The 24,895-nt window shown below is 55.0% G+C and overlaps 9 protein-coding genes across 9 annotated transcripts; 3 read left to right on the top strand and 6 right to left on the bottom strand.

The window, feature by feature from the left end:
* Positions 1-130: 130 nt before the first annotated feature.
* PG985_014646 (uncharacterized protein) lies at positions 131-2,622 on the bottom strand (the record flags this gene model as incomplete). The annotated part of the gene is made up of 5 exons (XM_066834412.1): positions 131-221; positions 556-1,384; positions 1,436-1,441; positions 1,488-2,205; positions 2,407-2,622. 5 exons carry the CDS (start codon positions 2,620-2,622, stop codon positions 131-133), a joined length of 1,860 nt encoding a protein of 619 aa, XP_066679152.1.
* Positions 2,623-4,044: 1,422 nt separating this feature from the next.
* On the bottom strand, positions 4,045-6,241 carry PG985_014645 (poly polymerase; the record flags this gene model as incomplete). Its single annotated transcript, XM_066834411.1, has 9 exons — positions 4,045-4,161; positions 4,318-4,604; positions 4,684-5,167; positions 5,224-5,398; positions 5,460-5,500; positions 5,563-5,797; positions 5,850-5,917; positions 5,978-6,063; positions 6,118-6,241. The coding sequence occupies 9 exons, from the start codon at positions 6,239-6,241 to the stop codon at positions 4,045-4,047; spliced, it is 1,617 nt and encodes a 538-aa protein (XP_066679151.1).
* A 1,014-nt stretch (positions 6,242-7,255) lies between these two features.
* On the bottom strand, positions 7,256-8,626 carry PG985_014644 (uncharacterized protein; the record flags this gene model as incomplete). Its single annotated transcript, XM_066834410.1, has 1 exon — positions 7,256-8,626. The coding sequence occupies one exon, from the start codon at positions 8,624-8,626 to the stop codon at positions 7,256-7,258; it is 1,371 nt and encodes a 456-aa protein (XP_066679150.1).
* A 230-nt stretch (positions 8,627-8,856) lies between these two features.
* Positions 8,857-9,523, bottom strand: PG985_014643 (uncharacterized protein; the record flags this gene model as incomplete). The annotated part of the gene is made up of 3 exons (XM_066834409.1): positions 8,857-8,944; positions 9,029-9,135; positions 9,197-9,523. The coding sequence occupies 3 exons, from the start codon at positions 9,521-9,523 to the stop codon at positions 8,857-8,859; spliced, it is 522 nt and encodes a 173-aa protein (XP_066679149.1).
* A 656-nt stretch (positions 9,524-10,179) lies between these two features.
* PG985_014642 (uncharacterized protein) lies at positions 10,180-11,799 on the bottom strand (the record flags this gene model as incomplete). Its single annotated transcript, XM_066834408.1, has 1 exon — positions 10,180-11,799. The coding sequence occupies one exon, from the start codon at positions 11,797-11,799 to the stop codon at positions 10,180-10,182; it is 1,620 nt and encodes a 539-aa protein (XP_066679148.1).
* A 1,318-nt stretch (positions 11,800-13,117) lies between these two features.
* PG985_014641 (uncharacterized protein) lies at positions 13,118-14,700 on the bottom strand (the record flags this gene model as incomplete). The annotated part of the gene is made up of 4 exons (XM_066834407.1): positions 13,118-13,647; positions 13,707-14,193; positions 14,217-14,517; positions 14,630-14,700. The coding sequence occupies 4 exons, from the start codon at positions 14,698-14,700 to the stop codon at positions 13,118-13,120; spliced, it is 1,389 nt and encodes a 462-aa protein (XP_066679147.1).
* A 464-nt stretch (positions 14,701-15,164) lies between these two features.
* On the top strand, positions 15,165-18,163 carry PG985_014640 (uncharacterized protein; the record flags this gene model as incomplete). The annotated part of the gene is made up of 7 exons (XM_066834406.1): positions 15,165-16,466; positions 16,551-16,635; positions 16,695-16,913; positions 16,979-17,224; positions 17,352-17,469; positions 17,531-17,608; positions 17,707-18,163. The coding sequence occupies 7 exons, from the start codon at positions 15,165-15,167 to the stop codon at positions 18,161-18,163; spliced, it is 2,505 nt and encodes an 834-aa protein (XP_066679146.1).
* Positions 18,164-20,152: 1,989 nt separating this feature from the next.
* PG985_014639 (uncharacterized protein) lies at positions 20,153-21,975 on the top strand (the record flags this gene model as incomplete). Its single annotated transcript, XM_066834405.1, has 5 exons — positions 20,153-20,588; positions 20,652-21,079; positions 21,182-21,496; positions 21,575-21,741; positions 21,810-21,975. 5 exons carry the CDS (start codon positions 20,153-20,155, stop codon positions 21,973-21,975), a joined length of 1,512 nt encoding a protein of 503 aa, XP_066679145.1.
* Positions 21,976-23,014: 1,039 nt separating this feature from the next.
* PG985_014638 (uncharacterized protein) lies at positions 23,015-24,470 on the top strand (the record flags this gene model as incomplete). The annotated part of the gene is made up of 4 exons (XM_066834404.1): positions 23,015-23,037; positions 23,324-23,828; positions 23,886-24,050; positions 24,240-24,470. The coding sequence occupies 4 exons, from the start codon at positions 23,015-23,017 to the stop codon at positions 24,468-24,470; spliced, it is 924 nt and encodes a 307-aa protein (XP_066679144.1).
* Positions 24,471-24,895: the final 425 nt, after the last annotated feature.

The following is a 24,895-nucleotide window of genomic DNA, read 5'->3' as shown; positions in this document are numbered from 1 at the left end:
AGGGGGTAGCCTTGAGATCTTGAAACACCAACCGGGTCAGTCAAAAGCTCGTCTTGGCGCTGGGGTCGGCAATAGTTGGCAGCTCTCCGGCCACGTTTGGCCATTCAACAATCAGCTGAGCTTCAGAAACTCAATGCGAGTTTATATCCGCCGGCGGGGAGTCTAGCCCTGAGTTTTCCCGCCGGCGGACCGGCCTAAAGCTCTCGTCGAAGTCACCGGAACTGTCGTCGAAATAGAGATAACGTTCCGGGAGGACGAGCGCTCGGCCGAGCGTACGTCAAAGGACCGAGCGTAAGCCATATTGCACCCACCAGTTTCGGCCCACGCCAGCGCAAACGGGAACCCCCTCAAGATCCGCGCGGGGACGGGTTCAGGGAATTTTCCCAGATACGCCATGTAATATGCTGGAATCCAAGGAATGCATAATTAACTTCTGAAATTTAATACGAATGTTTCCGAGATACATAAATGATCCGAAACAAATACGCTAGGTGAGAACCCGGCCTCGGTGACTCGGATCTCGACTTATGATGGATGAACTCGGCCGTCCCACACTTATTGGGGATAAACGATATTTGCCAATCGAGGAGATCCCGCCACTCATCTTCGCCCTCTCCTTCTCCCCCCTCATTCTCTACCTCGACGCTCTCGCGGACGTTCAGCCTCCTCTGCGAACTCGCGTCGCTTTCTGTCGCCGCCCGCCGGTCCTGTAACTTCGTGGACCTCCTCCGCGCATCCGCAAACGACCGCTTCCAGCTCTGCACCTCGCCCCCGTGGTCCTCCCCGTCTCCGCCTCTCCCCAACGCCCACTTCTCCTCGTCGGTGGCCTCCTCCCGGACCTTGACCCGCCTTCGCGCGCCCGCAAACGACTTCTTCCAGCTGCCGACCTCGTCCGCGGGCTTCTTCATCTTGACCCAGACCTCCTGGCGCAGGTAGACGAACCAGTAGAGGTCCCAGAACGCCGCCGTCGCCAAGCTCAAGAACCACGAGAGCCACAGCAGCACCAGCGCGCCCGCGCCCAGCCCCGCCCGGACCGAGACGGCCTTGCCGACGTCGTTGGCCAGGTCCCTAATCACGGCCATGGCGAGGGTGCTGGCGACGGCGCCGACGAGCAGGGAGCCGGGGGTCAGGGAGGCGAAGACGATGTTGGCCGTGACGAGGGGCCGCGAGTCGGGCCGCAGGAAGACGGCGGGCGCCAGGACGAAGTTGAGGACCGAGGTCGCCAGGCTGATGTACAGCGAGACCTGGTTCACCGTCGTGATGAAGTCGAGCGCCACGGTCGCGCTGCGGAGGTCGACGCTGCCGGGCTCGAGGAAGGGGAAGGTGACGTTGGTCGTGCCGAGGACGAAGAAGGTGGTGCGGTTGGCGGGGGCCTCGCCGCTGGCTGCCGGGTATTAACAGTCGTTAGTAAGATCACCTCCTCATTTCTTCTTACCCTTTTCTAAACCACGGTAAGACGTTCATTGGCCAGTTGCAAACAAACTTACGTTTGGTCAAATCTTTGATACTCCCACAGGCCGAGTACTGCACCGTGCTGGGATCGCTCCTGTTGCGCAGGTTGCCCCGGCAGATGTTGGAGTAATACACGTCGTAGCGGTCCTCGATGCCGACCACGTCGCGGACCTCCTGGACGCCGCGCAGGATGAACTGCTGGATCTTGTCGTTTACCTCGGCCGTCAGGCCGCGCAGGAGTCCCGTCAGGAACCGGTCGACCCCCGGCGCCAGCTTGACCAGGTCGTCGACGAAGCGGTTCTCGAAGTTCTTGAGCAGGCTGGTGAAGAAGCGGTCGAACCCGCCCCTCAGGCTGCCGAAGAACTTGTTGACGCCCGTGTCGTCGGGCTCGGCGGGGATGGGGTCGTTGCCTCCCGCGGTGGTGGCGGCTTGGCCTGGGCTCGGTAGGTTCGGGAGGAGATTGCCGAGTTCGCCGAGGAGGCCGCTGCCGCTGTCGCCGTTGTTGCTTGACCCGGAACCTGAGCCCGACCCTGACCCTGACCCTGAATTGGACCCAGAACCGGAGCCGGAACCTGAGCCTGAGCCTGAATTATTGAATAGGTCCGGTATGAAGTCCGGTATAAGATTTCCCAGGTCGTCAAGAAGACCGCCGGTGCTAGTGGGGCTGCTGGTAGCGGTACCCGTAGGTGAGCCAGCACTTGTGCCAGTAGGAATGCTGGTACCAAGCCCGTTGCCTCCCCCTCCCCCCCCCCCCTGTCCCCTCCAGCATTACTAGTATCGGTTCCATTGTTCTGTCCAGCTCTCTGTGCATTGTCGGCGTTCTTGACTACAATAATTCTTTCGAATACATGGGATGTGTCTATCTGCAGGAGTGGGGATATGATCAGTCACGGCGGAGCTTCGACAGTCCCGTCGGTTAATACATCAAGCCTTGCTTGTAAAAGATTGACTTACACTGAGGAGGAAGTATCCGGGGCTTTGCGCGAAGTCGGCCCCCGCGTTGAGGAGGATGAGGTGAAAGGCGAAGGCGATCGCCGAGGTGACAAAAGGAATGAAAATGATGAATCGGAACCGTAGCCTCGGCGTTTCTCTCGACTTGACCCCTTTCCTGGCCCTTTTTCCCAGTGCGCTGCTGCGTATACTCGCTTCGACTTGAGACTTGGACAGCATGTTTAGCAATTTCTTTTTCGTAGCTCCCCCATGTGATGGTGAGGATGAGAGAGCAAAAGAGAGAGAGAAAGTGTGCGTGTGTCCAAGACGACGAAGTTCAATCCAAATAGGCGAATACACGCGCGGTGGTTATCATTTCGAAGTGGCATGAATTGCTGGCATTTATCGCCTTTCTTTTCGGCACCCACGTCATAGGCGACGAGGAGGGATGATCGATGTTGCCGGTGTCTCGCCCAAGACGCTGCCTGAAGAAAGCGGGTCGCTTCCCGGCCTTGGCGTTGGGCGCCTACGAGTCAACACGGGTGCGCATCACATCATCCGAAACATGAACAAACCGAGTCTTTTAATTTTCGGCAGGTTGTGTGGTGCACATCAAACTGTTCCCCGACTCGAGGCCATTTGCAGCGCTGTCGCCCAGTGGGAAAACATGACAAGCGGCGACTAATATGGTATTGCAATCCCGCCTACCAATAAAAATATCAGATGTTTAGAAGCCCACTGCCTGTGAAATCTGGCAAGCCAGGGACTCTTGTCCTTGCCCACCCCCCTGGGTCGATCTTGCAGGGCGCCGGGGTCCGGGCCAGTCGCCGGCAGCAGCAGACTGTGTTGCGATTGGCTCGTCAGATTCGATCCCCAGATTGGCCTTCATTGGCAGCGGATATGGCGTTGGATAGCCAGAAGACGTTTCACCAGGCAATAATGCGTGGTATTTGACCCCACCTGGCTCTAAAACAAACCCGCTTAATAGAGTACACCCGCACCCTTGAATTATTGTTCGCGAATATGATCTGCCCGGGGCCCTTGAATAAGTCTTTTATGCGTGCTTGTTACCAGCCGTAGTCACGCCAGTTCCGTCTGAACCCCCGGTGATATATAATTTTCCTAGCTATCGACGTAGTATTGTACGATTTTATATATTTCAACTGGGCTGCTCGATATACTGCCTATCGGAAAAAAGGCCTGTAGGTACTTCGGCAAGGGTGCGAAATGGAGTATACTAGCGAATAATAATTTAAGGGTGCGGGTGTATACACAGTAAGGGGAATTGATTATGCGTGATAGTGGCAGAGTAACATGGGTGGTGTGGCCATCGTTGTGGCGACAGCCAATGGCAAAGAGCGATGCTACTTGCTATACGAGTCGAGTTTCGCGCCATGATGCTTTTGATTCGCTATTGGGCATTGACTCTAGTACCGAGTCTGTGACACAATTACATACCGGTATATTGCAACAACTACTTGGATATGCTAAGGTATTCTGCTCTTTGTGGGTCTTTTTGTTTCTGCTGGGAAGCCTTGGTATGAAACGAGAAGAAGAAAAGGAAAAAGAAAATGGTAGCTTCTTCTGGCCTGCTTTCGAGAGCTCCTCTGTAAGGTGTCCACCCACCTCCTATTGAAGCTTCTTCTCGTTCACGACGAAGGCTTACATGGCCACCTTGAACAGGTAGCGCAGCTTCAGGTGCTCCACGTTATACGAGATGTACTCGTTGTACTGAAGAAACCCCCCGCTCTTAGTGTCGTCTTCAGGCTTTCCATCCGGCTAGATATGCGAGGAAAGAAACGGGTCAGCCAGTCGCACATAAACGACTTCACCTCCTGATATGAGATAAAAAGAGCACAAAAAAGAAAGTAAAGAAAGGAAAAAAAAAAAAAAAAGACTTCTCGCTGTCTGAGAGGAACTGAGGTAAGTACTCACCATCTTCACCCCCTCGAGCGCCTTGTTGACGACCCCGGCGTCCTTCCACTTGGTGTACCCGGTCCGGCCCATGCCCTTGGTGGCGATGCAGTTGTGCTTCTTGGCCAGGTCGCCCGCGTTCGGGTCGCCCGAGTCGATCTCGTACATGGGGTTGCTGAGCTCGGCCTCGACGAGCAGCAGCAGGCCGACGCCGCCGCTGGCCGAGGCGACGCAGTAGTTGGCCGACTTGGACGAGAGGTCAGCGAGGTAGATGCCCTTGCCGAAGGCGTAGCCGTTGACCGGGGCCTCTGTGCGCGGGGGACACGATTAGAACGGGGGAAATAGCGATTGCTGGAAACAAAGGGAGTAAGGGGCTTAGTTACTTACCAGGAGGCGCTATCCGCAGGCCCTGCGACAGGATGCCGCCGAAGTTGGTGGTGCGGGACCCGTGCCACAGCAGCAGCCTATTCGAGTCCTTGATGGTTTTCACGCTCTTGGCGAACCGGTCGTGCTCGCCCGGCCGCTCGATCCGGAAGATGTCCTGCAGCCGGTAGCGCAGGCCGTGGCCCGCGGCACTGGAATCAATCAAATAACTTTGCAGCTGTTTGAACTCGTCCGATTTGTGGTCGAGCGCCGCCAGCTCCTGCAGGCCCAGCTCCTGGAAGCGGGAGTCGAGAAGGTTGACTGATGACGCATCCTTGGCTTTGTCGTTGGCGCGCATGATGGTGTTGGCGACCTCCATGTCGGTCAGCGTGTCCAGCATGTCGACTTCCTTGCGGAGCATCTCCTCGTTGTTCACGGGTGGGGGGCGGTTGCGGCCGAAGGCGTGGGGGATGGTGGAGTAGTATTTGTTGGTCCACTCTTCGATGACCTGTTGTGGACAGTGAGCTTGATGATGGCGAAGCGTGAGGGGGTTAGTCAGTTTACCTCTTCCCTATCTTTTCCGTACTTGTTCTGCGCCAGGCTCGGGTGCTTGATCAGACTCGCGAGCTCCTTGAGTTGCTCAAAGCCGGTCTTGAGGGTGTTCTTGCCGAGCTTCCCCAAGGGTAGCTTCTCGGCATTGTAGCCAATCTCTTCGAGAACGGAATTGAAGTGGTTCTCGCTGTAGTATGTTGTGCGTTAGTGACTCGAGTGGCAATATTGTAGGGGGCGAGTGGTCGTACTTGAATATCAGCTCCATCAGCCTCTGTGTGGGCATGTCCAACTACAGATTTTCTGTCAACTAATGCGATGGCACTTTATCATAGAAGAGTCTCTAAAGCTTACCTGGCTTTCCACCCCTTTGGCGCCATCTCCATTCTGCTCGGTCTCATCCTCTTCGTCCTCCTCTTCGTCGTCCTCGTACGCCTTCTCGACAAAGGTGTACTTGTTGGCCTTAGGCTCGTCGGTCCGCTTCTCCCAGGTGAGACCCGTCTTGGACTTGAACTTGCTGTCGAACTCTTCTTTCGCAGCGTCAAGGTTGTCAAAGTCCATCGTCTTGACCTGTCCCGACTCGCCGACACTATATAAGGGTTAGCGTATTGTCCCTGGCTTATGAGCAAGTCGTCACTAACCGTCCCCACCGCGTGTGGGCGTAGTAGGTGCTGTTCTTGTCATCGACCAAGAGTTGCAGCATGTAGAACTGAAGGCAATGTCAGCACCCCTTCTCGGTAGTCGAGGTACACCTATGAGTGGAACCCACCTTATTGTTGTTCCCCGACACGTTGCTGAGGTTAAGTGAAGCGTCCCATATGGTCTCATCGTCGTCAATGTGGACCCGGACATCGTCTTACAGGCACTTCCGTCAATAGATGGCCGTTACATATGCATAAGGGCTCATACCTGACTCAGTGAAGCCCTCGTCAATGGCAATGTGCGGCTGAGACGGCTTGGCATCGCCGTTGGACGCCTTCTGCTTCTTGGCAGCACCGCTCCTTCCACCACCCGTTCTCTTTTTCGGGGGCATTATATCAGCAGGTAGTGATGTGTGGTGTGCGGATTGGCTTTGATCAAACGTAGACGGACACAACGGGGAGAGCGTGTCACGAGATGGGTACAGGCGGGCATTCAATCTATGCTTCTTCAAAATTGGCTTCGCTTTGCCCATTTATAAGACCTCTCCTACGCGCCAAGAACCCAGCTGGTGCCTGGAGATTCAAGGCCTGGAACATGCACCTGTGAGACCGAATTGCGTCATTGTGATCTACTCCGACCCTCTACCTGCCGGGTATTGTTTGACTGCCATTACGGTGCATCTCACAGTCAGGCAAGACTTCTTTTCCACTGCATGCGAGAGCGCAATGACATCAATCTGCAGTGTGCAGAATGCAGAGCTGACATGCGAGGCCGGCCGGTGTTGGGGATCGGCATCTGGACTTGCCTAGGTGGGGTTTCTGCCTGGGCCTGGTAGCCTGGAGTTCAGCGCAGGTGGGGTGTGCCCAGGCACCCCGCATGGACTAGAACCCGTAAGATGCAGAGGGTGAAGAGTTCAATTGAGGCAACACCAGGCAACATTGCACCCTGTTGGAATCTGATATCCCCTTAGCTGCGAAAGCGCTGCTTGCCGTACAATACTTTCAAAAAATGATCAACAAGACCGTGCGTACCTGAACAGGGTCTACTTGACCAATCATACACTGCCCCGAGTGGGATGCACGTTTTAAACGTCACCCCGATCGTACTAAAATATCCCTGGACCGTACAGTACGCTTTTTTTGGTGACAAGCAGCGCTTTCGCAGCTAAGGGGATACTCGCCTGGGGCTTCAATGGGTCCAATTGGAATTTTATGGCCATACTGGTGGTTTCTGAACCGCATCCTTTCTACAATGGTATTGCGCTCAAAATGCAGCCGTGTTGATTGTCAGGATGTTCGCTCCTGTGCACTTAGTTCGGCCATGCTTTTCATCTAATCGCTGTACCAACACCACCTGCCGCTTTTCGGTACACATTGACCTTAAGCTCAAATGATTCTCGTGTTGTTCATGTCGTTTCACCAATGATCCTAACCACTTCGAAACAAAGCCCAAACCGCGCACTCAACTCCTCATCGTCGTTATCCGCCAACGTAGCCCCCCAATCCCGGCGCTCCGTCTCCTCCAACACGAACCGGACCCGAGCAAGCCGCGGCGTCGCCGTCCGCCAGTCCCCCAGCCATGACTCCACGGGGTCGAAGGGCGAGTCGTTGGGCGAGTCCTCCCATTCGTACGGTCCGAACGAGGCCGTGTCCAGGATGACGAGGCTTTCGAGGCTCGGAGGCAGCGATTGCCCGATGGGCTGCAGGCCGTGCGGCGTGAAGGACCGCGTCAGGAAGATGAGCGGGACCTCCAGCAACCGCAGCTGGGGGAACGCGGACAGCTCCTCCATCGAGCCCCGGGTCACGGCCGTGTCGTAGTGGTGGCCCAGCGCCATCTGCACGTGCGCGACCGTGATGGCCACGTCCGTGAGGCTCTCGCGCACGAGGGCGACGCATTTCACGACATCGTCGAGTTTGAAACACACTTGCATCTCGTCGTACTCGTCGTTGAATTTCGACTTTCGCGGCCAGCGCCATCGCAAGGACTGCAAATTCTCCATCATGGATAAGATTCTGTAGGCATAGTTCTTGGTATACATCGTGAGGTCCAAAGACAGGATGTCTTTGGGGCTAGCCTGGCGCGCCAGGGATCGCAAGCCCGGGGTCGACTCGTCGGCCGGAAGCTTGAGAATTCCCTTGGCCGCCGGCAGGTAGAACATGGTCAAGAAATCCATTCTGCCGTCGGTCTGCGAAAGGAGGGAGCCGAGGTCTTCCCAGCTGCCACAGGCCATATTCCAGTCGGCGTTGATCCAGATGTCGGGCACGTACTCCTCGTCCATGCGAAGATGCCGTAGGTTTGGGGTCACAGCGAGCAGGAGCGCCACGAACGCGGCCGTCTCGCCGCGAAGCAGCTCCTCGGCCCAGCACGCGGCATAGGGCACGGGAAAACCCTCCACCAGGTCGACGAGCCCGCCGACGTCCACCCCCAGCATGGGCAGTGTGGGCTTCTCCTTATAATGGCAGGCCGCGGCGTGGGTGTTGAACGAGCCGCAGCGCAGGTCGACGGTCCGGACCCAGGCCCCCAGCTCCGGCCGGCGGGCGATGGTGCGGAGAAAGGGGATCAAGGGGGGCACGTGGGTGTTCACGGGATACGGAGTCGGCGGGGCCTTGGGCCACGTGAAACTCCAGGTACAGCGCAGCTCCGAGTAGAGACGTGGTTCGGCGACGGCCTGGAGGCGCTTGCTGACGCGGCAGAGGGCGTTGAACTCGGCTGTGGACAGCAAGTCGAGGATCAGGCTAAGGATCTCTGGGGGGAACTCCAGGATCGACGACATCATGGGGAATGGGTTAGAAGAGGTGGTTTAACGTGGACAATTGACTCGTTATTGAGTGATATCCTTGTTTGGATTGACTTCAAGATCGCATTGGGTTGAATTGGCAAAAGGGAGACAGTTCTAGATGTTTGGCTGCTGGTTGCCTAAATCCCTAAAACGCTACGCTAGAATTGTCCGCTTACTCCGAGCTAACAGAGCCATGCTGGCGCTCCACCGTGGGGCTGAGCAGTAGACTATTTCGGGCATGCGGCCTGGTCGACAACCGAGCCCGCGATGTTCTTGCACTCCTGGCCGTCCTTCAAGACCTTGCAAGTATACGTCCTAGGCACGCCATGCATGTTAGTCTCCTGGCCGCAGGGATGAGAAGATACAAAGGCACGTTCATGGGAAAGCAAATGCACTTACTTGGAAGAGTTCGGGGTGCTGCTGTAGCACGCGTTGGTAATGGGAGTCGTCTCGGTGCAGCTGTATTCAATCCATCCATAGACCGTGACATCCTGGTACGTTGCTTTCTGTTTTTCCATTTCGTTAGCAATCCACGCCCGCCATCTTAACCGGACCGGATAGACCTACCAAGAGCGTGGCATTGCTGCCGGGCCGCGCCAAGTTGCAGCTGCCGGGAAAATCGGCCGCACTGACGACGGTACCCGCCGACAGGCCCTTTTCGAAGTTAAGCTCGGCGCCGGCGGCGACCTGGCCGTTGATGGTGCCGGCCGCGCCGCAGTCCCACTCGGGCTGCTGGGGCTGGCCGTTGGGCCAGTAGTTGCAGCCCGACGGGACCGTGCAGGCGCCGATGCCGTTGCAGGCCTTCTCGTCGAACATGGCCAGGGCCGGGGCTACGAGGGAGGCCGCGACGGCGACGGCGACGGCGACGGCGAAAGAGGAGGCGGGGTATTGCATTTTGGGTGGGATTGTGGATGGATTGGTGTGTGGGGGTGATGACTGGCGGGCTGATCATTAGGCTGACGGAGACAGCGGCGTCCTTATATAGATGTCACAGTTCGCTCGAGTGCCCGTGGCCGCGGCCGCGGCCCCACGACAAACGGCTGGCCATCGTTCGTTGATGATCGCATTAAGAAGCAATTTAGTTATCCCGACCCATGTTTCCACCGAGTGGAACGGTTCCCCAGCAGCAAAGGGAAATAAGTAGGAGGCCCCAGAACGGCAGGTGCTTCTGATACATACGTGTTTGTGAGCCAGTGAACTTTGACATATTAAGGCCCCCTCTTTTCATGGGCGCAAGTCAGGCTCCGCGGCTTGTCAGGCCCAAAAGGGAAAATGACAGCAGGGGCCCTTGACAAGTTTCGAGTGGGCCAAGGCCGACAATCCGGGGCAGCAGGGGAGATGCCAGGTAAAATTCACCGTTGGGGTCCCACTCGACGTGGCTGGCGCTTTGGGGCAGGAAGCAGGCTCGAATTGGGATCGGCGCGGTCGCGCTACAACTGCTGAGTCGCAGGAGCGGATTTCTTGAATCTTCCGTCACTTGGCCTTCCGACTATCACTAGCGCCTCGGAGCGGGCGGTGAGCAGGCCCTGGTTTCTGGAACGATATAAAGTTTACCAAGCCCCCGTCCTGGCCAGGCCTAGCTCCAGTAAACATGCCAAAAGACTCTGGTTCTGAGCTTGGGCGTACAGCGTGTCCGGGTCCGTGATGGCGCATCCCAACGCCTCTTCCAACGAGGTCTGGCTACCACCACTTTGGCCCCGGAGCGACGGCGGCGGCGACGATCCAGCTTGCTTGGAAACCTCGGCATCTTCCTTCACGGTGGCTTTCTGCAAGTTCGACTGGAAGATGCCAGCAGCCGAGAAGGGCAGGAAATCTTCATAGGTGATGGGCTCGGCCACGAGCACGCCATCATCGACCAGGCGATGCGCCCAGCCCACCACCGCCTCCTCGTACTTGTCCATGACAGCCTGGACCTGAGCGGGGGTGGCATCATGTCCAAATAGCGCAGCGAAGTCGGGCGACATCGTGGTCGGCTGCTTGCCCGTGCATCGGTACCGGCAGAAAACCAATTGCTGTCGGCACAATTCGCGGAGGTCATCAGGGAACCTGTCTCGGAACGTCTCGACCAGGACATCGTCATAAGCGCGGCCGTCCTTGTTGCAACCGACAGCGGCCGTAGCCTCGGCCAACAACTCATCGTACAAACGGCGCCCCGCCGCCGTCACCGCCGCCCCGCGCTCCTCGATCTCCCCAAAGCGCGCGCAATGCGAGCCCTGGACAAGCCGACGCTGCTCTTCTTCCGACGTCGTGTTGTTGTTACCTTGTTCTGAGAGGAAGTGCACACGCTCATCGAGCGCGAGGAAGCTGGTCTGCCGCAGCAGGATCGGGCAGCGGCGCCGCGGCGGACCCTCGACGCGGTCCTTGACGGCCATGCCCTCGGCCATCATGGCGCGCTGGGCGGCGTCGATGTCCAGCGTCCGCGGGGTCAGGTGGTTGATGTGGGCTGTGCGGAAGCAGGCGATGTCGGCGAGGACCGGGTGCTCGGCGCGGAGGCGCGAGTACTCGTCGAGCGTCGAGGCGGCGACGCCGCTGGCCCAGCTGAAGGTGCGGAGGGCTTCGCGGATGAAGACCTTGGCCTGGTCTGCGTAGAGTCGCCCTTCTTGCTGCTGCTCTGCCGTGTCGAGCATGGACAGGAGCTCCGGACTGAATAGTGTCCTTCGCGAAAGCAGCTGCAGTGCCAGGTCACGCGCGCCGTCATCCGTCTTCACCAGCTCCGGCCTCAATAGCGTCGTGAAGATGCGGAACGGATTGCGTGCCAGCGACTCGGATGTGATCGGTCGGAAGCACGTTGCATGCATTGGGAGCCCCGCTACCGACAGGTCATAGTATCCTACTGGATACATCCCCAGCACAGCGAATACGCGACGGACTGTCCGGAGCTCGTGTGGTAGACCCAGCCGTATCGCGCCATGCCGTTCTAGACTCAGACGCTCCGGCGAGTCCGATGTCTTACTGCTGACTTGAGTGTTGCTGCTGCCCGCCGACAAAGTGGCTTGGTTTACGCTCTGGACTATCCGCACCAGGTCGCCGTACAGCGGTACCTCATTCTTGTACATCTGCGACATGGCCGTCGCAAAGGCGGTGCGGAGGTCATCCGCGTGGACGTAGGATGCCGCATCCGGGATGGGGTCCTGCGGATGCAAGCACTGAGCAGGTGTTGCATGCAACATGATAATTGTAAAGCAAGTTGAAAGCTATGTATCTACTAGACGATAGAATTGGCTTGTTGGAACAGATAATAGGTGATTGTAGGGGGAAAAGGCAAGGTTCCGGAAGAGAGTGTTCTTCCCAGAGTCTTATCGGCGTTGCTGCAGATCATGGACAAGACCGAGCTTTGCCCGTCTCCCTTGGCCCGGCATGTGAACCCCAGCAGGGGCCTTCATCGCATGAGCATACGCAACACCACGGGGTTAAAAAAGGCAGACGCCATATCTGTGTCACGGATGCGATAGATAAGCACCAGCCCCTTTATGCCCATTCCCAGACCTTTCCGTCTTTAGCCGAAGAGCTTATCTGCTAGTTCCGCTCTCTCTCCCACGAAAGTCCGATCGATCAATGCCCGTATGAGCGCGGAATCATCCTCGTTTCGGCTCGAGTAAGTAGATGCGTTACCTCGTGACTCGGTAAATGTCGGCCTATGCAGGAATTGTGGTTCGACGTTGGTGCGGAATGAAACCAGGGCGGAGGGACGCGGATGGCAGGTCGCGGAGCCACGTGGGGTCGGATTCGGATGTCCTGGAGCGGATGGGCCCTCGACCCGAGATCGAACCTAAGATGCAAGCGGGTAGTTAAATCTTCCGCAGAATTGAAAGCGAACCCTCTTTGACGTAAAGGTCTTGCTTTGCATTATCGGATGTAAAGGCGCGCATTTAAAGAGTAAGTTGAACGTACAAGGACGTATTGACGATGCGCTAAGCTGCAAGCCAGGAAGGGTATCTTGCTTCAGCGGTTGAGCGCTGAGTGGCTTGGTCTACTCCAGCCCCTGCAAGCCCGCGCAATGCCCTGAAACAACAGCGCAATTGACATTTGAACTCGAGACAGAAGCAATCCAACAGGACTTACACGAACTCCGCGATTCGTTTGCTGCCATGCTGTCACCCCTCATCACTAGATTTACAATGTCTAGATACTCAATTCCAAATTAGTTCAAAAGAATAGGTCATTGATACCCAATTGAGCGCCAAACACTCCTCAAACTCGGCGTCCTTCTTATCTGCGGTTACGCCTAGCGGCCTTCCGAGCCCGCCTCCGCTTTACGCCATCGAGTCTATCCGCGGGCAGCTGTGGTAGTCTGATCGCCACCACCGAGTCTGCGCCCATGCTCTGCTCGGCCTCTGCGACACGAAAAGTACGCGACGAGACGACAAGTTTCACTCTACCAGGGCCCAGAGCCGCTGCGAACTCGGTGAGGAACTTGGCGGCGGTGGTCTGGTCGCAATTCGTCACGTGATTCAGCAGCTCAGAATCAAGGACGACGTAGACGGTGGGTCAGCCCTGGAGAGCACGCTTGAAGAGCGCCAGCCAGTCGCCGTGGCAGGACGCCTCGCGTAGCTGGGCGACCGTGATGGGGTATGCCGTTCCCGCGGCGGCCAGGTTGACCTGCAGCGCCTGGTAGAGCAGTATCCGGATGATGTCGATGGTGGTCAGAGTTGTTTCTTGGAGGTTGGGTGGCCGTAGCGCCCATAGCACGGGGAGACCATGGCGGCGGAGGGAATTGATAATCTCGACCAGAGCATCTTGCGCTGCTGTTGCGTTTGCGCTCTCGACTACCACGAAGCTCAAGTGGTCCCGTTGGTTCCACCTTTGGAAAGAGGTCGCGTCTACCACGGAGTTGTCTTGCTGTCGACCAGCATGGCGCCTCCTGAGCCAAAAGGACCTACAGTACGCGAGACACTGGCCGCTTGTGGGTAGGGACTCCATGAACGGGAGACTGAGGATCTGATTGAGTTGGACTTGACAGATCGTCTCTCTGGAGAAAGTGGTATCATTGGATATTCTCGTCTGAAGTGATTTCATTGCTATCGTGGCTTGTGCCTTAGTACCGCTTGAGACCTGTTTCTTACATGAAGAGACTTACCCAAGAAGTGCTGTGTCACGGTCTTGAACCCGTTTTCCACCGTGCTCTTCAGATCCATCAGCTCCACCCGTGCCTGTTGCTGATCAGAGCGGCTTTGGTGTACTTGGAAGCGCAGCTCCCTGAGCTCGGCTCTCGATGCACTCTGTGCCAAATCTTGCACATTCCTCGAACTTTGATCAATGTCGCGGAGCTCTTCCTCATAATGCAGACTCCATGGACTCACGATGGCGGACAGGATGTGCTTGCTCTTGCCCTGCTGGTACCAGCGCATGGCGCGGATAGCGAACTTTATGATGGCAGCATACAAGCGGGCAACTGCTTCGCGCATCGCCGGCGTCGGATAGAGGATCAGGCTTAGGTCGGCATGTGGTAAAGAGTCTGCTATTTGAGAGCACGCCTTGGCCAGGCCTTTGACCAGCTCCGCATGGTTGACAACAGCCTCATGGACCATCAGCAAAGTGCATTGCAGGGAATTTATCAGCTTTATCTCTTTAACAAAAACTGACTTACTGTAAAGAGGAATTTGAATGTACCCCACACAAGAGATACGTATTCGGGATGATGCTGGACGAAAACGTTCAAGACAGCCCCGTAGTGGACGACCCTGCTCGAAAGTCTCTTCAGCCAAAGATATGCTTTGCTTTCCTTCCGTGACTGGTATTTTGCATGGGCTTCGAGAATAGTGAACACGAAATCTCGTATAGAGGTGCCTTGACTTGACAGAATCTCATCACGATCCTTCTCTGGCAGCTCGCTTTTGATGATTTCTTTGCCTTTTTCGAAAGCGCTTCGAGCGATAGAACTCCCATGACTGCAGTATATTATGTGGTCATCAACACTCAATCCATACTTCTTTGCGAGAGAAAGAGGCCAAAATATGGTTCAAAATGCAGATGGGTGAATATAGGAAAGGGGATACCTACTCAGCTTGGCCTCCCGTAAACCACACAATAGCCTCGGGTCTATTCAACTCGTAATGATCGCTACCTTCCATGATAGGTGTGAATACCATGGTCAATGTGCCGTTGGCTCCTACTTGGGCCACCGAACTGTTTGAAATAGTTAGGAGGATACTCCTAGCGAACTGGTTAGAAACATGATTCAAATATACAATGTTTGCCGCACGTGTGCTTCCGTAGGCTTCAATGTCCTTGAAACACACAGCCACACAATAAGCCCTGCTGCGGGGTAAACCTCGTGATTCACACAGCCACTGCGTAACGATCGAAGGAGACAGTTGGCATTTCTCGTCGGGGCCGGGACGGGGGCGGCCGTCTGCTAAATGAAACCTTAACGCCCAGAAATCAAGTCTATCAGAGATGGCATATCATTTCTGAGTAGAGATCACCCGCCTCTAGTCTTATTATTAAGGGCAATATTCATTCTCATACTGCTACCTTCATCAACAAAGCGTAAACAGTTTGTACGCCAGCACGGTGATCCACAAGCAGTCTGATGATGCGAGCGAACCGAAAGTCGGAGCCGACAAAGTTAGGAAAGAACGTCGATTATACTATCTCTCAGGATCGGACAGCTGGCGAACACGTCCAGGAAGAATCTGATTATGTCTTGCTCGCGGGATCTGCGACGAAACGTCTACGAAGGCATTCACATTCATCGGCCGAGAACTACGCCTCCCAGAACCCTCCCCCAAGAGGTTTTGACTATCAAAACCACTTGAATCGTCTTGAGAAGCAACAACAGATACGTGTGTGGTTGGCCCGACGAGAAGAAGCAGAGAGGTCTGATGAAACGATCAAGAGATCACATCAAGAGGCGTTTTGGGAAAGTGACCTCAGACAAGAGGTAGGCGGCGTTTACATTGAAAAAGTAGACAGCGACGAAACCGACGAGGATTTCGATTCCGAATCGTTGAAGGCCACAAGAAAAATGCCATCAGGTCCGGGTTCGAAACACTTGAGAGAAGCGCATGGCCAACCAATTCATTATAGACGGAGAAATTCTATAAGTGACAGGCCTTATCTTCCAACCTACCACAAGTCCAATGGATCTGGATACTGCATCCTCTATAGAGATACATGTTCACCGTCCTTTGGATCGGCTCGCCCACCTCTTTACCAAGACGAACCTCGCGAGACCGCGATGAATCAACCTCATCATCTCGTGGGCGACCTCCCTGTGTCAGACCTTAAAGAGTTTATTGGCAATTGCGGCAACATATCGTTCATTGTGTTCCGCGAACTTTCTTGCAAGTTGGGAACCCAGTCATCATTGATCGGACTTGCTGGTCAGCATGGAAAAGTATTTTTCCGGGAGCTCGTCTCTATTGTTGTTGAGGATCTGCACGTTACTGTTCGACGAATATCCAAATTCGCACCCGACAAACAGTCCTACGATCCTCGTTCAGGGGTCTTGTCGAAGGGCGACGTCTTTCCTGCACTATCCTCAACGCCTACGGAATATACTCTCCAATTCCTATACCACCATCGACGGGAGCTCGAGATAGAGACGGAAAAGGCTGCCGACGCAAGCCACTTGAAATGCTTGGCTTCCTACGTGTTGAGTCATCCAGATATCATGTACAGAAAATGCGATGATCTCTTCTCCCGAGGTTTCGTGACTCCCGACATTTTACCCTGGCTCTTCCAGCCCAATGAAATCTTGGTTTCGTCGCAAGGACCACTAGTCATGGCCTATATTCTGAGACGGTTTCCCAAAGTAGGGTCTCGACTCGAATTGTCCTGCTGGAACTGGGGATTTGACGGTCATTGCTTACGACGCAAGGACAAAGAACTTACAGTGAGTCTCCTGACAGACGGGGAGGTGAGGATAGACTCTTTGGACGTTTATCCTTTACAATACGCGACATAAGAGACGAAAAAGCGACTCGTCGATAACGGCGACAAGTTCTGGAGTTTCACCCAGCCGACTTTTGTGTCATATGATGGACCAGACTTTCTGGGAGATCGTATGTTCGTTAGTGTGCCCCAATACTGTTCGGCCCGGGATCTGTCTCTGATAACATAGCTAATGATATAAAGCCCCCTGACTCTAGGTTCATGCTTGACTACCAGGTTTACTCCAAATTCCACTCCAACTCCGAGGCCTTAAGATTCTCATCCACTGAGAGGACAGCGTTCGACAGATGGCCGGAATCCGTGGACCACACAGCACAGCTGTCTCCTGCGCAAAGGATGTTGCTTCCGGTCAGCATGCATGGCTTCTACCTGAAGGAAAAGAAGTGGGGTAAGTCCTGAAGCTTGACACATTACCACTTGGCGTCTATCCTTAATGATTAATCACGCCTCCAGTTCAACTACACGTTGGTCGAATTCAAACTGTAACCTGGAACAAGGCTGCATTCGATAGGCTTGTGCTTGCTAAGCGGACCAAAACCTTGGTCAAAGCCCTTGTCATTGTACGCAAGAAGAAACTTGAAGATGCAATGGCCCGTAGCCAGGAGAGCGCGAGACATGATGACATCATTGCCGGGAAAGGGAACGGACTAATCATGCTCTTACATGGTGGGCCGGGGACAGGAAAAACTTTGACTGCCGGTAATAAATTTTCCTATGTTCGAACACCTATCACATTATGACTAACCGAGCCTACAGAGAGGTACTATTCAGTGAACTTCCCAGACATACTGAGGTGTTACTACTAAACTTAAGAGCAGCGTCGCAGATCTTGCCGAAATGCCTCTCTATAGCGTCACCTGTGGTGATATTGGAACCAATCCAGAGGCCGTTGAGAAGTACCTCAACTCGGTCTTACACTTGGGCAAGAAGTGGAACTGCGGCAAGTTACCTCTACTGGGGTGGTCACCCTGAATTCCATAGTGATGTCGCTCATGTTGTGCTCAGTGCTCTTACTAGACGAAGCCGACCTATTTCTGGAGGAGAGATCTCTATCCGACCTCGACCGCAACAGCCTCGTTTCAGGTATGTATACCGCCGATGCTCAGTCAAGCATGCTTTCACTTTCCAATGTACCCGCTCAAGACTGCCATTATATGTTCGATTCCCCCACTCACAGTCAGACACCTAGTATTCCTCCGTACGCTGGAATACTACGAGGGCGTACTCATACTTACCTCAAACCGCGTCGGCACCTTCGACGAGGCGTTTAAGTCGCGCATCCAACTGGCCCTTCACTACCGCCCCCTCGACGGACCCAGCCGCCGCAAGATCTGGAACAATTTCTTTAACATGATTCGGGAGAACAATGATCGCCAGGAAAATAGTGGCGAGAAGGAGGCCGTGGACTTTGACGACATCGCGGCGCACATGGACGAGTTGGCCGGGTACGAGATGAACGGCCGCCAGATCCGCAACTCTCTCGCGACGGCCCGGCAGCTTGCACTCTTCGAGAAAGAGACGCTGGACTGGGAGCGAAACAAGGATGCCATCGAGGTGGCGAGCGATTTCAATACCTACATCAAAGAGGTGCACGGTCATACGGACGAGCAGTGGAGCCGGGATAACAGGTTTCGATGAGTGTGTGTAAGTTGGTATTCCTTAGGAGCGAAGCATGTATCTTTCCTTGTTGGTTCATACTACAGCAAAGGTGGAGGTTTGCCGGGTTGGGGCCGCTCATGGGGCAGTGGCAGGGAAGAGCGGCGTGAAGGAGGATACGGTTCGCCATCGATGGCCCGGCATTACTTTCCGAACAGTTGCGAGGACAGTGGCTCGTCGTCACCATCGCAATTGTCGACACTGTGTCTCTTCGAAGCAGTCGCAACAAAGCGAAGACAGGGGAGATCAAGCGAGCAAATTCGCGTCAAGAACTACAGTCGTTTATTCCACACTCTTTTCCAATCCCAAAACTTCAACGTTTAATCAGACAGATAAGAATATTGCCAACAAGCTTAAAAAAGAACCTAGGCTGGATGGAGGTTCAATCTATGCATAGTTATACAACCGTATCGGGTCCAGGTGTTGCCGGTACGTAGTATAAACAACCCCTGGTCAGAACTCTAATCACAAACAGTGGAGATGAGATACCCATGGTTCTATGGACAAACCAGGACTAGCCCAACGGTTTTCATCTCTTTCGGACGAATCATCGGGGAATCTAGATGGCCCGTCTGCACACAAGTTCCCGAGATCCCGCCTCCCCCCCACTCCCAACGGTTAGCTAAACCGCACGTATGCTAGTCACGGCTAGTGACACGAGGTGGGAGCCCCATCCGCTGGAGACCAGTCACCCATGTCACGATCCCCGTTCGGGATTCTATGGCTGCGTCGGCTCCGGCTGTCAGATCCACCCTGGGTCAAAAGACCCATGTGGGCGGGCTTCTTTGGTTGCGAGATCTGCGAGACGGCATCCCTTTTGGCAGGAACCGGGACGTGGCGTCATGCAAATCTTGGCCCGTAACGGCGCTTGAGTAGATCGCGATATGGTCTTTCTTGCACCCATTTCGCACACGATCGCATATGTTGTAATGGGTGACTTGCATGCACGCGATCAACACGGGCTCTGGCATCATGAGTGCGAGACGTACAGACGGCCTTGCTAGACAAGTTGGGTCGCAGAGTTGGGTCGTAGACGTTGGGGATCAATGGGACAGGATCTCAGCGTATTAGTCGCCAGGCGGCTTTTCGTATAGTACTAAACGGTTTAATATAGCTGATTAATCCGATTGAATCGCGTAGCATCATTTGAAACGTCATGTCTATTGCACAAAGTTATCCCTAGTCCGTATTATAAATCGTTTTTTATTAGAAAACAATGTTGGGAATACAAGGGGTGAAATCCAATGGAAAATGGCCGAGATTGGAGAGAAATCAGACGTCGTTGGATTCTGGGGAGTTGCTAGTCAGCGGTAATTTTGCCAAGCCTTTTTGGTGTCGATGGACATCGACGACCCGCTTAAAGTACGACCCTTTCCAAGGGGGGTGGGGGGACGCAGCCATGCAGAAAAAGATCCTAGAGCATGTCAATGGGGGTCGGCACTTCACGACCTGTCCCGTGAAAATCGCAGGGATCCTTTCCAGGGCCAGTCAAGTACGGGGATCCATCGTCGGGCTCTTCGTCGGTCCCGCGTCGAACTGATTGGTCAAAGACATGGAAACTTGGCACCTCCTCCTACATGTTCGTGGTAATAATGTCGTATAGGGTTGCGTGGTCTTTGCTGATAAGGGTGTTTACTAGGACACGCGTAGAGATCGGGGTCCGAGGTGCATGAGTATAGCCCAGGCACCGGTTGGAAGGTGATAAGCGTATATATAAGTCACCACACACTGCTCCCCTCCCGGCGAACCAATCGTGCTCTTGATCACATCAGTGACAGAAACAGACGCTACAACCACTTCACCAACCTTTTTGCTTGAAGATTCATTGTCATAAGAATGGGTCAACTCTCGCTTTCGCCCGAGATATTCAGTCTCGCGGTAAACTACGATACAATGTCCGCAACAACCCCCAGTTGGCTGTCGGACAGCTAGCAGCTGTTGCAGCTGGCGTGGTAGGTCAACACCAAAGGCATGGGCGGACGATTTCCCAGACTCAAACTGACTGAGCGGGCTTTTTGCTGTCATCCGCAGACGGTGGCTGTAGTGATAGGCTACTGCATTTACAACCTCTACTTCCATCCTCTCCGCCGCTATCCCGGCCCCAAGCTCTGGGCCATGACGCGGATCCCCTACACGCTCAACTTCCACTCGGGCCGGGGCATCTTCCGCATCCGCGAGCTGCACCAGCAGTACGGCCCCTTCGTCCGCCTGTCGCCCGACTCCGTCTCCTGCAGCCACCCCGACGCCATCCACCAGCTCCAGGGCCACCGCAAGGGCGGCAAGCCCGAGAACCCCAAGGACGACCACGTGATTCTGCAATTCAAGGACGACATCGTCGGCGTCAAGAGCAGGGAGGAGCACTCGCGGCTCCGTCGCGTCATGTCGCATGGCTTTTCGGCGCAGGCTAGTAAGTCTGATTTCCGTGGCCACTTGAATACACCCCAAAGAAACTAAGCTGACTTGTCTTCAGTGCTGGAGCAGCAACCCCTGATCAAGCGCTACGTGGACCTCCTGCTCCAACGCCTGCACGAGCGGGGCGACGGGGGCCGCACCCCGCTGGACGTGTGCAAGTGGTACAACTGGACGACGTTCGACATCATCGGCGACCTGGCCTTCGGCGAGTCCTTCGACAACCTCGAGACGGGCAACTACCACCCCTGGGTCTCCATCATCTTCGAGAGCCTCGTGGTCATGAGCAAGGTCACGACGCTGCACCGCTTCGAGTTCATCGGGAAGCTCCTGCCCGGCCTCCTCATCCCCCGCGCCATGAACAAGAAGATGCAGGAGCACAACGAGCTCTCGGCCATGAAGGTGGACAAGCGCCTCTCCTCAACCGAAGACCGCGACCGGCCCGACTTGATCGGCAAGATGGTGGCTGGCAGCGAGAAGCACGGCAATGTAAGTCATATAGCAGTATTCATCCCTGTTGCCTATCTCCTATAGGCCCACAGATGCTGGATTGCTCGGAGTAAAGCAGCTAATAACGCATGCTGGTGGTAGCCTCTGACCCGACACGAGCTGGTGCACAACGCGGCGGTCCTCATCACGGCCGGGTCCGAGACGACGGCGGGTCTTCTGTGCGGCGCGACGTGGCTCTTGGCTAAACACCCGCACATCCTCTCCAAGCTCCAGAACGAGATCCGGTCCAGCTTCGCCAGCGAGGACGAGATTGACCTCATCAGCACCCAGAACCTCAAATACCTCCAGGCCTGCCTCGACGAGTCCCTTCGCTACTTCCCGCCAGCCGTCGGCAACCTGCCCCGCGTCATCGCGCCCGGCGGCGACTTCATCATCGACCGCCACGTCCCTGAAGGTGTAAGTGGTCCTTTCCATACTGTTCCTCTACCGAGCGGAAGAGCCATGAGCTGACAACGTCCTTGCAAAAACCAACAGACGGTGCTCGAGGTGTGGCAGTGGGTTATCAACCACAACCCGGCCTACTTCCACAAGCCCGACGAGTTCCACCCGGAACGCTGGCTGGGAGACGAGGAGTTCAAGAATGACCAGCTCCAAGGGGTGAACCCCTTCTCGGTCGGGCCCCGGAATTGCATTGGGAAGAAGTGAGTATTACCATGACCCCCTCCCTCTCCGACCAGCACGAAGCTAACCACGCACCAATTGCAACCAGTCTCGCCAACTCGGAAATGCGCTTGATCATTGCCCGTATCGTGTGGAACTTTGACTTCCACCTGGCGCCGGGCAGTGAGGACTGGTACGATCAGTGCCTGGCCTACGCGGTGTGGCAAAAGCCTGCTCTCAACGTGTGCTTCGTGCCTAGGGAGATTAAGGCATAACGAGGTGGTGTCATTGGAAATTCCACTCCACAGATTTCATAATCAATGGATAGGCTTGACAGTAGTTGGGAAGAATATGATTGTGCGTTGGAAGGTGTTTATGGTTGGATACAGGGCCGAATGATGGCCAACCTGGTAGAAGTCTCCTTTGTCGCGCATGTAGGACCCTACGGTATTCCTCCTTCTTTTCAGTTATCACAGTACTACTCATTGCTTGGTCAATGCGACCTGGGTGTCTTACAATCAAGTTGATGCATGTTCTGGTCCCCAATGCGAAAAAGGTGCACATATCAAGGCGTCGACGCCCCACCAAATCAAACGCTTACATGGGGAAGGAGGCCCAGACTGGTCAAACCTCAGATGCGTGCGTCACTGTTACCACTGATTGCCTTCTTATGTTTGTCGGCTGACATACCATGTCGTGTTGAACAGGTCGATGCGGTCTCTCGCTGTAGCTGCGGGTGGGGGGGCCAGCGGCTAGACGTGTCCCAACCACACCATACAGAACTGAACAGTCGGTTCCATGCCACAGTGCCGGCTTTAGGTATCGTTTGATCGCAATGGTAGGTGACCTGGCTCGATGACCAACAGGTGACTAAGGTTCATTGATTAATGTTCCCTGCGAAGCAGCAGATGGTGTACCACCCCCGTGCCCCTCGATCAACCCCCCCCCCCCCGAAGCGTAATATCTCGTATTGGCCAGCTCGTATGCACATGATGATCAATGATGTTGAGCTTTGCATAAGAACAGAACTTTCCCACAGCAGCTATGGCTGTGGCTTACGTCTTGTATCCAGTTCGCATAAAATGATGATCCTTATGAGTAGCAAAGCGATATCATGTTGATGGCTTCCCCTAACAGTAATCACGTTAAAGGGAAGCCATAAGGAGAAAGGCAAAGCGTGGCGGCAAGGCCCTAGATCTTCTGTGTATTAAAGGTAGTTTTTCGCCGAACCGATGATAAATCAAAACAACTCCTCACTTTGGCTGCCTCAAAGAACCGGGGGGTTGCTTAAAAAGAGACTCGAGTAAGTATTCAATGTGGTTCAGCTACCAGAAGAGGTTCAGTGATTCACTCTATAATGCCTGATTGTCTGCCACTTTGGTCCGAAATACTGACAACCGTGTGCTGCGGCCTGGTGGCAACTAAGCTGAGGGTCTCAGCTGCGCATCGACGACGACATAAAAGAGTGCACCAGCCGCGTTTTAGGGTATCAGGTAGGGTACTATAAGCGGAGCATACCAGCCGCAATACACGTAGAGTAGCTAGAAAGCAATAATGTTTAAATAAATTCTTGCACAACTGAATTCGACCTTGGTTCCCTTCTTCTGCGCGCAACCACCACAGTTTCTCCCACTCCGGTGGCAACAGCAACAGCAACAGCAACAGCAACAGCAACAGCAACAGCAACAGCAACAGCAACAGCAACAGCAACAGCAACAGCAACAGCAACAGCAACAGCAACAGCAACAGCAACAGCAACAGCAGCAGCAACAACAACAGCAGCGACAGCAACAGTAGCAACAACATCTCCGCCGCCGTCCCCGTTCCCGTCCCCGTCCTCTCCACCACCACCACCAACACCATGGCTCCCAGAAAGGAGAAGAAGAAGGAGGAGAAGAAGCCCGAGCCCAATACCGAGCCGCCCAAGACCCTCCGGGCCAAGGGCTACGTCGCCTTCACTGGCGGCGGTTTCCAGGGCCGGCTGGTGGACCGGGGCCGGCACGTCCAGTGCCAGCTCCCGCCCATCCGGCCGAACCCCAACGAGCCCAACCGCACGGTCTGCGGCGCCACCATCCAGAACGAGAAGCGGCCCATCCAATCCCACTTGCGGGGCCACGTGGTGGACTCGGTAAGTCGGCGTCGTATTTATATCACCGCCACCACCCACATACTAACGCCGATACAGGCTCGCTCCCGAGACACCAAGAAGGACCCCTCTCGCCCCTGGAAGTGTCCGTGCGGCAAGGACCACGCGAACTGGACCTCGCACTGGCAGCACATCCGGTACTACCACGGGGTGAGGGGCAAGTCCGGACCGATCCGTGAGGCCGGTGGGCTGAAGAAGTTCGGCGTAAGTGCATTCCCTCTGTGAATTTCTTCACTCATTCTTTTCCACTTCCCCAGCCCTTCTTCGGCGAACAATATATCTTTTTCGGCGTGCTTCGGCGTTTTTCGGTGTTGACTAGCGTTTATTGGCGTTCTTCGCCGACCAATAACTATTCTTTAATAATTCCCAACTAACATTTTGTTCTTTATCCAGGCCAAGCTCGACCCCAAGACCGGCCAGGTCAGGGAGAAGAGGGAGGGTGACGACGACGACGACGATGATTCTGCCGCCGCCGCCGCCGCTGACGACGACGACGACGACGACGAAGATGACGAGGACGAGGGAGTCTTCGTCCCCCCCCCCAGGATGGTCCCCAGGACCCTAAATATGATGACGACGACCACGATGGTGGTTTTGGACCCTCGGGTGCCGCTGGTGGCCTGATCGAGGCTACGGCCTAAGATGGGTGGTTTGCTCTCTTTTTTCGGCGTTTTTCTTTTCTCTCGAAACGAGTTCGAGATAGAATGCCGCGAGGCGTTTTTAATAATTGAACATTCTGAATGGGCGCCTTGCTGGCGGTCCCCTGGTCTCTGGAAACAACACTCTTTCTTCGTCGGTTAATGTGATGATCAGTCTGTATTTCCAGCTACAGCCGGCTATGAATGAATCATGATAACTTGAAACGCAAATGATCCCAGTGTCGCCTTCTCCTCTCCAGAATCTTATCCCTACAAGGCGCTTATAACTCCCGCTGAGGAGTAAGGTAGCATGATTATTCCACACCGTTACTGTTCATAGTCATCAGCTTCCTCATCTTCATCGTCTTCCTCCAAGCTCCCATCCTCATGTGAGTCCTCATCTTCAACGGG

The sequence above is a fragment of the Apiospora marii genome, assembly GCF_038362585.1.
Source record: "Apiospora marii strain CBS 49790 chromosome Unknown utg000011l_segment0_segment0, whole genome shotgun sequence".
Classification (NCBI taxonomy): Eukaryota; Fungi; Ascomycota; class Sordariomycetes; order Amphisphaeriales; family Apiosporaceae; genus Apiospora; species Apiospora marii.
The sequence above is the reverse complement of the archived record's forward strand: the minus strand, read 5'-3'. Positions and strand labels throughout refer to the sequence as shown.